The 12,292-nt window shown below is 36.8% G+C and overlaps 1 protein-coding gene across 1 annotated transcript in view; it reads right to left on the bottom strand.

Moving 5' to 3' along the window:
* Nucleotides 1-12,292, bottom strand: part of VPS45 (vacuolar protein sorting 45 homolog) — a 66,979-nt gene that overhangs the window by 33,635 nt on the left and 21,052 nt on the right. Inside the window, exons 11-13 of the mRNA XM_060029078.1 lie at nucleotides 6,070-6,228; nucleotides 5,758-5,865; nucleotides 4,835-4,956 (exon numbers count right to left, since the gene is read on the bottom strand). Of these exons, the coding sequence (XP_059885061.1) occupies nucleotides 4,835-4,956; nucleotides 5,758-5,865; nucleotides 6,070-6,228 (389 nt within the window). The remainder of the gene's footprint in view (nucleotides 1-4,834; nucleotides 4,957-5,757; nucleotides 5,866-6,069; nucleotides 6,229-12,292) is intronic.

Here is a 12,292-nt window from a genome sequence, read left to right as displayed (position 1 = left end):
CAAACCCAATTTGTGGATATAGCTATACTGCCAAACAGGTTAACCACTAACTTAAAGCTAAGGGCTAAAACATCCCTACAACTGTTCCTGGTTTTGCAAAGTTGTGTTCTTGCCAGATCTCCTTTGCTATCTTCTAATATGACAATAACAAAAAAACGAAGAAGTTCTATCATGATGAGACTTAAGTTAGCCATAAAGATGACTAAAATCAATGACTCTTTTAAATGTGATAACCCAGTGTGAAGACGGTGCCTAGAGCTGAGGGTGGGTCTAAGTGAATACAGAGCCAAAATACTGTACAGGCAAACTGCGAAAGTCGAAATTGTCTGGTAACATCAACCAAATTTACTCTCTAGTTTACATTTCCCAACTGTAAATCTTGTCGTATCAACTACTACAGATGCCTACATAAGAAATCTGACAATATCTATTGAACATCTATATGCAAAGCACTGTGTTAAATATTGTGAAAAACCCAAATATTAATAAAACATAGTTCTTACTTCAAGATTACAATACTTAATACAATACCTAGTGGGAAGGATAGATATGTATACAACTAACCACTGTCTCAGTATCCAGAGGCAACCATTATTAACAATTTCTTTCTTCTTTCTGTTAAACAGGGCCAGGAGGTGGCATAGGTATCCCCTGTGCCCCCTACTATGGTTTCATAACCATTTCTCTGCCTTCTTCAAAATTTCCACTATCTTAGAAGCTTATGATATAGTTGCACTGTTTTCTCCTGACCTCCTTTCCTGGTCACTTTCTTATTCCCTGAAGACTTCAGCTCTGGTTTACTGTCCTCCTTTTCGTTCCTGCTCCTTTCAAGATTTTCAGTGACTTTAACACCAACATGGATTACTCATCTCACATCCTGGTCTCCTCACCCACACTGATTCGTTCTTTCATCCCTCACAGCCACCAATATCCATGATTATAACATAAACTTTTGCATTACAAGTATCCACAATATGAAATCTTGAATTGAAGACCTCTTTCTCTAATAACCACTCCCTCAACTTTTAATTCACTTATGCTAATGCTGCTACTGTAATATTTCTTTGACCTCATCGATACCTCCAATTCATTCAACAATATTTTTTTCACTTTCCAATACCCTCCTTCTTTTTTTGTTTCCTAAAATCCTGGTTGGACCCAGCTATCAGCCTTCTCCTCATTTAATCTAGTGCAGCTAAAAGCTGCTAGAGAAAACCACACAACTAGGTTCATGGGCTGTATTTTAAATTAATGAACACAGAACTCCAGTGGGCACTCAGTCGTGCCTAGAAGTCCTACTACATTTCCCTAGTAAATCTGATTACAAGCCTACAAGATATCAATTTCACAATGTTTTCTCTTTTTATCCTGTATTTTACCTGATAACTTGACGTCATATTTTACTGAGAAAATAGAAGTAATCAAACAAGATGGCCCCATGTTCTCAACATCAAAGCTGTTACAGTGGGGACTTCCCTGGTGGCGCAGTGGTTAAGCATCCGCCTGCCAATGCAGGGGACATGGGTTCGAACCCTGGTCCAGGAAGATCTCACATGCTGCGGAGCAACTAAGCCCGTGCGCCACAACTACCAAGCCTGTGCTCTAGAGCCCATGAGCTACAACTACTGAGCCCATATGCCACAACTACTGAAGCCCATGCGCCTAGAGCCTGTGCTCTGCAACAAGAGAAGCCACCGCAATTGAGAAGCCCGTGCACCACAACAAAGAGTAGCCCCTGCTCGCCGCAACTAGAGAAAGCCCACGCGCAGTAGTGAAGACCCAATGCAGCCAAAAATAAATAAATTAATTTAAAAAAAAAAGCTGTTACAGTGAAAGAAGTACCTCTGCTCCTATCAAAATCTTCTCTGCTTGTGTTCTAGATCTCCTAAAGACTTCACTTCTGCAAGTCTTGCCCTTTCTCTTCTGCGTTACCTATTTCTCCTTCTTTAGGATAATTCTCATCAAGTTATAAGTATGCTTTAGAATCTCTCATCCCCCTGAGCCTACAATCTCTTCTAGCTACAATCCCATTCTCTAACCCCTTCAAGCAAAACTTCTTAAAAAGTGTTACATACTGTTTGTTATCTCCATTTTGTCTTATCTCTTGTAACCCTCTCTAATTTGGCTTCCAAACTCACTGAACCTGGGGAATAGTCTGATGGATTTTTCACTGTCCTGACCTTTTTTTTTTTTTTGTGGTAGGCGGGCTCCGGACGCGCAGGCTCAGAGGCCATGGCTCACGGGCCCAGCCGCCCCGCGGCATGTGGGATCTTCCCGGACCGGGGCACGAACCCGTGTCCCCTGCATCGGCAGGCGGACTCTCAACCACTGCGCCACCAGGGAAGCCCTGTCCTCACCTTTTTTATGTCTCAGAAGACTGGTCTCAGGTAACCACTCACTCCTTGATATTTATGACACCAAGTTTTTCTGGTTTTCCTCCTATCTTTCTGTCTCTTCTTCAGTCTCCATTGCTGACTCCAATTTTCTATTCAGTGCTTAGTCCTGCATCCTCTTCTTTTCCCCTAAGTGATCTAGTCTAGTCCCATGGCTTTAAATCACCAAAATCTTGTTGACTCCCAATTTAGCATCGAACATTTCCATTTGATTATCTACCAGGCATCTGCAATTTAACAACAAAACCCTTGATTTCCCCCCAAAACCTGAGAGTTATTCCTGGTTTCTCCCTTACCCTTGTCCCATTACTCTACTCCATTAAATAAGTCTATTGATTCTACCTTCTCTCCTAGGTTCCTTATCCAAAGCACTTTCATTTCTTACCTGGACTATTGCAGCCACCTCCTAAGTAGTCTTTCTGCTTCTAACTTTGTCTTCAATAATCCATTCTCCCCACAAGGTGATCTCTTAATACATAATTCAGTTTATGTCACTTGAATGCTTAAAGCTCTTCAGTGGGTTCCTATGACATTTAAAAATGTTAAAAACCTCTTTACCAGAGCCTGTAAGACCCTATGTGATCCAGCCCTACTTATCTTCTCAACTTCTTATTTTCTTACTTGTTATGGTCCAACCACACTGGACTTCTTTCTGTTCCATGAACTTGCCAAGTTCTCTTTCTTCAAGGACTTTGTTCTGGTGTTCCCTCTATTTGTGTTGCTTTTCCTCCTAATCATTATGAGATTGGTTCTTTCTTGTAATTCAAAGCTCATCCTAAGTATCACTTCTTCAGAGAGGTTCTCTCCATCTAAAGTAGCCTTCCCCACCTCTACAAAGTTACTTTGTAGGTTATTACCCTATTTATTTCCTCAATAGCACTTACCTCATTCAAATTATATTCAAATTTCTTTACTAGTTTACTGTCTGTCTCCTTCATGTAAGTTCCTTGAAGGCAGGTACCTTGTCTTTCCTGTCACTTCTATTTCCCCAGCAGTTCTTGACATACTGAAGGCATTCAAATATTTGTTATATAAAAGGATGAAGTAACTGAATAATTAACTATATATATATTTAGGTAATAGTGACAAATGCCCGCAGATGCTGACAACTGATGAATGTGTGTTTTGTTGGAAGAGCCTCATTTTGAACTTTGTTTGGAAATGAATTCCCCAAATTAGAAAGGTTTGCTCTCATAACTAATCATCCACAATATTCTTCTGGTGGTCTATTATGTCCCTTTAGCAATAAGTGGCTAATTTCTTATTCAATAATTCTTATATGAAATTCATAAGAAAATTAATATTTTTACTTTTATCATGTTAATTAGAAGGCTATTTAAGAGAGTTATACCATTTTTCAAAAAGCCTCTCAGATAGGTGAATAGCTTTGGGCTGGTTTTCATTCTTACCACTTAGCTGACATTTCTAAATTTTGATGCCAAATGAGTATACTCTCTGAATTTAACCCCAGATGTTCTGCTTCTCAACCTTGGATTTTTAAAAAGATTTCTTTTCTTTTTTTCTTTCTGTTCTGTTACCAAATTACAGAGTTTTTTTTTTTTAAAGGAAAAACGTGAAAAAATATATTTTATCATACAAGAGTTATTTATGTACCTCAAAATATTTTTCTCCTTTCAGAAATTCATTACATTTATAAAACACTATTCTTCCAAAGCCTTAGATTATGATTAGCTAAAATAATATAAGAATTATACCAACAGTAACAATTCTCACATTAATCTATCCAATAGGGTTCAGCTACATATATTAGGCCCTTTATAATATGTGGTCCCAATAAAAAATACACAAGAATATAATTTATAACTAGGTAGAATTTGTGTATATTTAAAATTTCAGGTTGGCCTATGTAAGTTGTTCTGGACAACTTTTGTTTTTATTAAAACTAACAAACCACTGGATTAAAATGACAATTAATTGCTTCCTTCAGTTAATACCCAAAAAGAAAGCCATCCTTTTCTCCTGTGTGACAAAAGGCCTTTGTCACTTAGGTCTCAGTTTATATACTGGCCACATTTGGCAAAGTCCAGTCCTCACCAAAAATAGTAACAACCTGCTCTGGATGGTAATCAAGCAGCAAATCTATTTTCAGCCTTAATGTTTGAAACTCCAAATGCTAGATGCCATGGAACTGAACCTTAAACGGCACAGGTAAACTGGTCTGAGACTAAAGGACAGGACACAGTATTTGGGGCTCTCCAAAACATCTGTTTCTTTATTCTAAAAGAAACAATGTTTCAGGCTTAGTAGGGGAATTGAAATCTAACTTTGACACACGTAAAACCAAAAGAATCTTAGAACTGAAACAACTGGGGAAGGAAGATTAGAATGATATAACCTTTGTCGTAGTCTTTTACATTACCCTAAATTTCCTATTTTCTTAGTGTCTCTGGTTTTTACTATTAATATCTTTGTTATCTTACCTGTCTCTGAGTGTGCTGGGGCCTAGATAAGGATACAGGTTTTCCTTGAGCTTTCCTTTGATGAGATGGTCCAGGGTCTCATGTAAGAAAGGCTGATGCTGAGTATATACATTTTCTACTCCCTAAGACAGGGCGAAATGGTTCTTATGTCATTTTTTTTGGAAATTGCAATATGACAGTTAATGATACTCATATCAGAAAAGGACATGTACTCAATAGAGATTTCACGGGACAAGAGTCAAGCAGGAATTTTAGGAGAATTTTATAGTTAATTATTTTCATCAATTAGAAATGTTCTAATCTTATGAAAAAACTCTGTAATTTAAGGTTAGCTATTATAAAGGAATTTTTAAAATGCAGTTGCTTAAATCCTTTATTATCTCTTCACTGACACCCTTCCTTTTGTGGAAATATTATATGATATGTAGAGCAAATAAAAGGACTATGTAGCAAAGGAGACTAGAAACACTCAGGAAAATGGAAAAATTTCAGGAAACATAAGAAAGGCTAGCAGATTAAAACTCATTTTTGACCATTTTAAGAAAATAGGTTAGTATTTTTAAAAGATCTACAATTGTTTGCTTCATCTTTAATTTCCATCAGAGAAAAACAACCTAACAAATCTTAAACAAATGGAGTAAAATAGCTATGACTAACAGAACTGTCTGCCTTTTTACTCTTGGGTATTTCCTGGAAATATCTCATTATTCCCTTCTCAGCTATTTGGGCCAATGATGATGCGTTCCAATACAGAAAGTATTTAAAGAAAAAGCTTTCAAGAGGATGTCTGCTTTAATTTCATTTAACTGACATAGTACTGGATCAGCAGCAATCCTGAAGTTACTTTGAAGATCATATTCATTCACTCTCAGCTTCAGGGACTTCAACTGTTTCTCATTTAGGAAAGCATAGAGATATCATACCTTCAATCCTTTGAGGAACTGTTTGGTAATAGCCACAGCATCTTTGGGGCTGAAGAGGTCACTTCCTCTGATCCGTTTACCACCATATTCAACAACTGTAGACACAAGCTTTTTTTTAAAAAAAAAAAAGAGAAACAACCTCTTATTGCTTGTGGAACAGGAAGAAAATAACTTTATTAAGGAAATGAAAACATGAGAGGACAGAATTATACATTTCTGTGAATAAAAACAGTATGACATCATTTGTCAGAGTTAAGGCTATAATACTAGAATTTGGTTCCTGTTTGATGGGATTAATATAAATCTGGTTACCTTGCGATACTTCTCAGAAACACCTTTATTCCTAAGGTCCATCATTAATCCTGGTAGGCTATTGCTGCTGTGTCGCTCATAATGTAGAGCATAAAGCATCACCAGGCGCGCAGCATCAAACTCCGTCACTTTGGGGTTCTGCAGGAGCCTCTTTACATTCTGAAAAAAGAGAGAACTAATATTTATCCTCCCTTCACTTGGGTGATGTATAATATCTTAGTTCTAATAATTATGGAATGGTAGTGATACATCTGACTAAAATACATGTGACTAAGATCACTACTATGGCAATGTACAAGTCATAGGTTTAGCAACTGTTTCAACTACAGAAAATTAAATGCCTTTTGCCTAAGATAAGAATTAAATAAGGACATAAATTCTCACTGTAATTGCTTTAAGACAAACTATGGTTATTTCCCCTTTTCTTTCCTTTGATTGAGATGGTCCAGGGTCTCATGTAGGAAAGCTTGCAATTTCCTCACTGAAATAAGGAACACATACTATTTCCACCACTATTTCTACCACTTCAATCAATACAGCACAGAAGAGAACTGACCAGTTGACTTGTAAAACTCTACTGCCTTTTTTAGTGTCAGTGACCGACCAGTGAAACGGAGACAATTTGGGAGAATTTTACATAGGAGGACTGGGCTTAATCTCCAAGAAGCATCATATATAACAATATGTCTCAACATGGCTTACAGAGATATGAATATGTAACAGCATATAATCTCTAAACTGAATACGTAAGATCTTAAGAGGGCAGGTGCTGATAGCAAAGGAAGCTAGACAAAATCATGTTTAGGTTGTATCAGTCCTCACATTAAGGGACTTCCCTATACTATAGATTTATATTTATTATGCAGAACAAATTAATTAGAGCCAACAAATACTTTTTTTTTTTTTTTTTTTTTGCGGTACGTGGGCCTCTCACCGCTGTGGCCTCTCCCGTTGCGGAGCACAGGCTCCGGACGCGCAGGCTTAGCGGCCATGGCTCACGGGCCCAGCCGCCCCGCGGCACATGGGATCCTCCCGGACCAGGGCACGAACCGTGTTCCCTGCATCGGCAGGCGGACTCTCAACCACTGCGCCACCAGGGAAGCCCCAAATACATTTTGATCACTCTATAAGCAAAAGGCACTATGCCAGGCACTGGAGGGGACAAAGAGATGAGTTGGAGACAGTTTCTGTCCTCAGTGAGTTCATAGACAATGGGGTAAAGGGGGATAAAACAAGTATGTTCCATTCTGCTATAAAGTATGTTTCTTAATGCACTTAGCTCTACGAGATTGGTAACTATGGGAATAACACAGAAGGCATATTGGTTTACATGTAAATTTTTCAGCAAGTTAATATTTAGAAAAGATCAGGCACAAGTTTCCTCTTTAAAGAGGAAGCTTTACCAATATGTTAAGGAAAAAAGATGAAAATCCTACAGAAGTGTTTTTTTTAGAAGTAACTGATTTTGTAGCTTTAAGAACTGCTGTGCTTTCCACAATGTTAAGCTATGTGGGGAAAGGGCAAGTGCAAATGAAAAGGATGCAAAGATATTTCTGTGTTAAAAAGCAAAACAAAACAACCCCGAACTGACTGATATTCCCATATCGTATTTTTAATTTTGATGACACAAGTCTCTATGAGAAGCAAATATTTTTGAGACCTTATATGTCGAAGAATAAAACATGAGCCCCAGGAGTAACCACAAAGGATGGTCTGAGTGCATTTCTAGGGGCAAATGCCAGCGAAATTTAACTGTGTTAGCATTTTAATTAGGATTATTATTTTATCAGGGCTCTGATTACAAAGTTATATAGATTTTTCTTTCTCTTTTTTAGTTATATAAATTTTAAGTGATCTGCTTATAACCCTATTTTCCCATAACCTTTGTTTATTTTTAGTGCATGATTTTGCAGAATGTGAAGCTTTTTCAGGAACACATATGTGGTATTATAACAGAAACATATGCATGCAAAAACCAAAAACTGAAAATCAGTGCAATGAGGGACAGGGGACACAAAGTGAAGAGAAGCTCATCTGGTTACTGAGGGATCAATTATAAAAGGTCTTAAAAACTAAATTTTGGAATTAGTTTGAGAGACTGAAAGAGATGCTATTAATAGGAATATGGAAATCAGAGAAAGAAATGAGTTGGGCTGACAGACTAGTAAGAGCCTTCAGGCACTTGATTCTGAGGACATAACAACTAACATCTGTATAGTACTCTGCAACTTACAAGATGCATTTACATACATTGTCTTTTTAGTACTTCACAACAACCAGGTCTCATGACTAAGAACTCTTTTCTTCACACTAAAGAGGGACTATGATGAAATGGGGAACCTCCCAGGTAGTTTTCAAGTACAAAGTTCTCTGGGTAGGATTCTTATTGTTGCTTTTTAGGCGAACATTTCATTACCATCATCCTTACAGGATCAAAAAGGAATAAATTTCTCTTCTACAGATTTAAACCCTGCAGTCATAAAATTTTCCTTACCTCTTTTGCCTTTTGTGGTAACGTTTCCACACAGCAGTGACTAAATACAGACTATTTAGAATATTTGTTTAAATGTTCCACTAATTTCTACTATAATATGGAGAAAGTTCAGGATACAAATTAATTATCAAGTAAAAATACACAATTTCATATGTATCTCAGTCAACCTGGCATAAGTTTAAAACATCCATCTGGGATCTCTGTTGTCGCTTTTCTTATAGGCACAATATTTCATTTTCTGCCCTTGCAGTCACTCTCTTTTTACCTCAAATCTACTCAATTTCTGACTGACCTGTCCTTGTACTTCTAAGCAAATCTGAGATACTCAAGTAACTGTAAACCCACAAAAACTGGTATGGGGACAGTCAAAGACTATTTGCAGTAATCAGTTTATACCCTTCCTATTTGCTCCTTTCTAATTACCTTTCCTTGAATCTTGACTCTTGGCTCTATTTCCCATTTAAAAAATCCACTTCTAATCCTTGAGATTTGGTACTGGTATTTAGAGTCCCCGGCTTGACTCTTAGCTCTCCCTCAATGGGAGGCCTTCTGATCCAATAGCCCAGATCTGGCCCAAGACTACGCTGAGTAGAGTACTTTGCTTACTTTTGAGCCCTTAGGACCCAACCCATGGCTCAGGTCAGTGTTCCAGTTAGACTTATCTATTCCCTCATGAAAAGAAACCTGTAGATACAAGCTGAATTCTTTCTTCTTTTTCAGCTATATAAGTCCTTGAAGAAGCAGGGCCTTTTTGTCTGCCTGGATCCCATGTTATCCTTTGACTTAATTTTGAACTATTTCCCTCATGGCTACTTGACTCATCAACTTGACTGACAGTGACATACATTATATTGAGATTCCAGGGTACTAACCAGAGAAGAGGAGAAAAAGAATCTGAAAGACTTTAATTACATAGGAGGTATGTGTTACACAGTGGTATTTATATGTTGGAAATATGACTGAATTATATAATGAACTTTTTGGTATCTCTTTTCTTATTAAATTTCCCATAAACCTTGAGATAATCAAGGGAGAAAAGTATACTCTTACATAATAACAATGGCTGAATAAAGAGTGAAACAGAAAACTATTGTCCACTTAAGAAGATGGGATTTGGGCTTCCCTGGTGGCGCAGTGGTTGAGAGTCCGCCTGCCGATGCAGGGGACGCGGGTTTGTGCCCCGGTCCGGGAAAGATCCCACATGCCGCGAAGCGGCTGGGCCTGTGAGCCATGGCCGCTGAACCTGCGCGTCCGGAGCCTGCGCTCCGCAGTGGGAGAGGCCACAACAGTGAGAGGCCCGCGTACTGCAAAAAAAAAAAAAAAAAAAAAAAAAGAAGATGGGATTCAAAAATCTTCCACTGAATTCTAACATTAGTGTAGGCCCAATGAAGGAATAAGAAAAGAAATGCAAAAACACTATCTTTGAAGGTCAAGTTTCAAAAAGGAGCTAATGTTCATTCAAAAGACATTGATTAAAAAACATTCTTCTCTTCTGATATTTAGGGATTCCTCCATTATTTTGGGCTGACTACTTTTATACTTTTCTGTTTTCTTCTACCAAAACTATGATATAGCAGTACAAGAAAAAACTTTCATAATGACATGCCTATACTTTAAACCATTGTACAAATTACAGTTGAAGTCTGCAATTAAAGATAGTCCCCATTTTTTTTTTGCTTTAATTTAACCTAAAGAACAGGATCTGTACCTTGTTATCAACTATCACAGTAATGTAGTAAAACACTCAATGAATAGCATTATAAGCCAATAGATTAGAACAGCAAGATGAAATTGGTAGAAGTCTTCAACATGCTGATATGATTAAATAATGAGTCTAATCTAACCGTTTGAGAGAACAGTGTTATGGGACTATAAAGAGCTTATCTAGGAAAAATGATAGAAAGTAGGTAGGACCCAATTCCACTAACTGGTAAATACATGAGTCAGTATTCTTTTACTTAATGACTAGTCAAATTTAGCTTTGGTGTAGGTCTTCTGCTGGTCAACGCTGTTTCTGAAATACTAGTCAAATGATAGTTTAGAGAGAAAAGGATCATTTTTACTCTTAGTTGGTAAAAGTAAAATTGTCAGCTCAATGTGTCCAAGACAATTTTCTTACAATTTTAACGAGAAGCAAAAAAACCCTTCTAAAATCAGGGAGAGTTCCAAGATCATGAGTGAATTAAAAAACATGTCTCGGATGCCATAAAGAAAAGAGAATGTTTTTCTCTTATTGAGAAACAATAATACTGAAAATAGCGATAGTTAATATTCATTGAATGTTGTAAGTACCAGGTACCGTATTAAGTGCTTTACATGTATTAGCTCATTACACCCTCACAAAAATCTTTGAAGTAAGTACTGATATTTCCCCCTATTTTACAGACAAAGAGACTAAGACTTGGAGTGGTTAAGAATCATTTTCAAACCCAAGCCATCAAAGATTCCAGCTATCAGCCACTATTCTATACTGCTTCAAACAGAACTCTTTATCTTCATTTCTCTAATGAATATTTGTTGTCCTTACTACGTGTTATTAATGGGATGATTTGAGATCTTTTACTCAAGGTCAGGAAAGAAGGATATAAAAAGACTAGATCCTCCTTCCAAATGAAAAGCTGTAATATGACAACAAAAGGGGGAGAAATTATTTACTTTCTGAAGATTTTTCTCTTTATGGTATGAAAAAAAATCTTCCTCACTAATCAAATGAGTCTTTTCCAAGGCTATGCATATGTCTCAATGATAGTACACTGCAGTTTGGTTCTAGTGAAATTCTTCTGAATCAAATTTTTTGTTACCCTGTAGGGTAACTGGTTAGAAGTGGCAGCAATTTATAGGTTAAATTTTAGCAATGTATGAGCTTTTTTTGCCTCACCATGATACAGTTACTATTCAATAAAGCAAACCTCATCTTTACTCAAAAGTCAATTCATCGCTTATTATCACCTAAGGTCAAGCCAAGGAATGCTGTAACCCATCTAGGGGTCAGGCCCCTGGCATCTACTCATTATTAAAAGTTCTCTTTATTGACTATTTCTATCATGTTGTCAAAGAAATCCTTTATGATGGGGGAGTCCAAATCAACTGCTCACTGTAAAACCCTAATACCCTGGGCAAGAAAGCCTTCAAAAGATAATTTTTAAAAATATAAAGTGGATCACAAAGGGAATTCATATTTTAAAGTATCTGTTTTTCTTTTAAAATGAACAAAAAATAAGATTTCAGGCAAGGAATTACAGTAGCCTTTTCTAACTGCTTTCCATATGGTGAGATACAAATAAAGATACTAAAATTGGCTAGTGATTAAGTTTGGTTCTATTGTTTTAAAGGGAAAAATAAAATGATAAAGAAACATAAGTAAATTTAAATTTAGTTACAGGACACAATTCTGTTTTTACTTAATAAGAGAAAAAAAATCATTTTATTGAGAAAAATAAAAAGTTTTCATAGGAATGCTTCTATTAGGCCCACAAACCAACTATAAACTCTTATTAATAGTGTTGTTTAAAGTAAGTTGGCCAAGTTAAATAGATTGTGATGTATCTTTACAAAGGAATACTATTTAGTGATTTAACAGAATGAGTGTTTAGGTTCTGGTCTGGAACAATCTCTGAGATACACAGTTAAGTGAAAAAGCAAAATGCAGAGCTATGTGTACAGTATGGTATCATCTGAATTTTAAAAAGAGAGAGAAGGAAATATACACACTCATAGAGGCTTGCACAC

The sequence above is a fragment of the Delphinus delphis genome, chromosome 1 (assembly GCF_949987515.2).
Source record: "Delphinus delphis chromosome 1, mDelDel1.2, whole genome shotgun sequence".
Taxonomy (NCBI): domain Eukaryota; kingdom Metazoa; phylum Chordata; class Mammalia; order Artiodactyla; family Delphinidae; genus Delphinus; species Delphinus delphis.
This window is presented reverse-complemented; position numbering and strand designations above follow the sequence as displayed.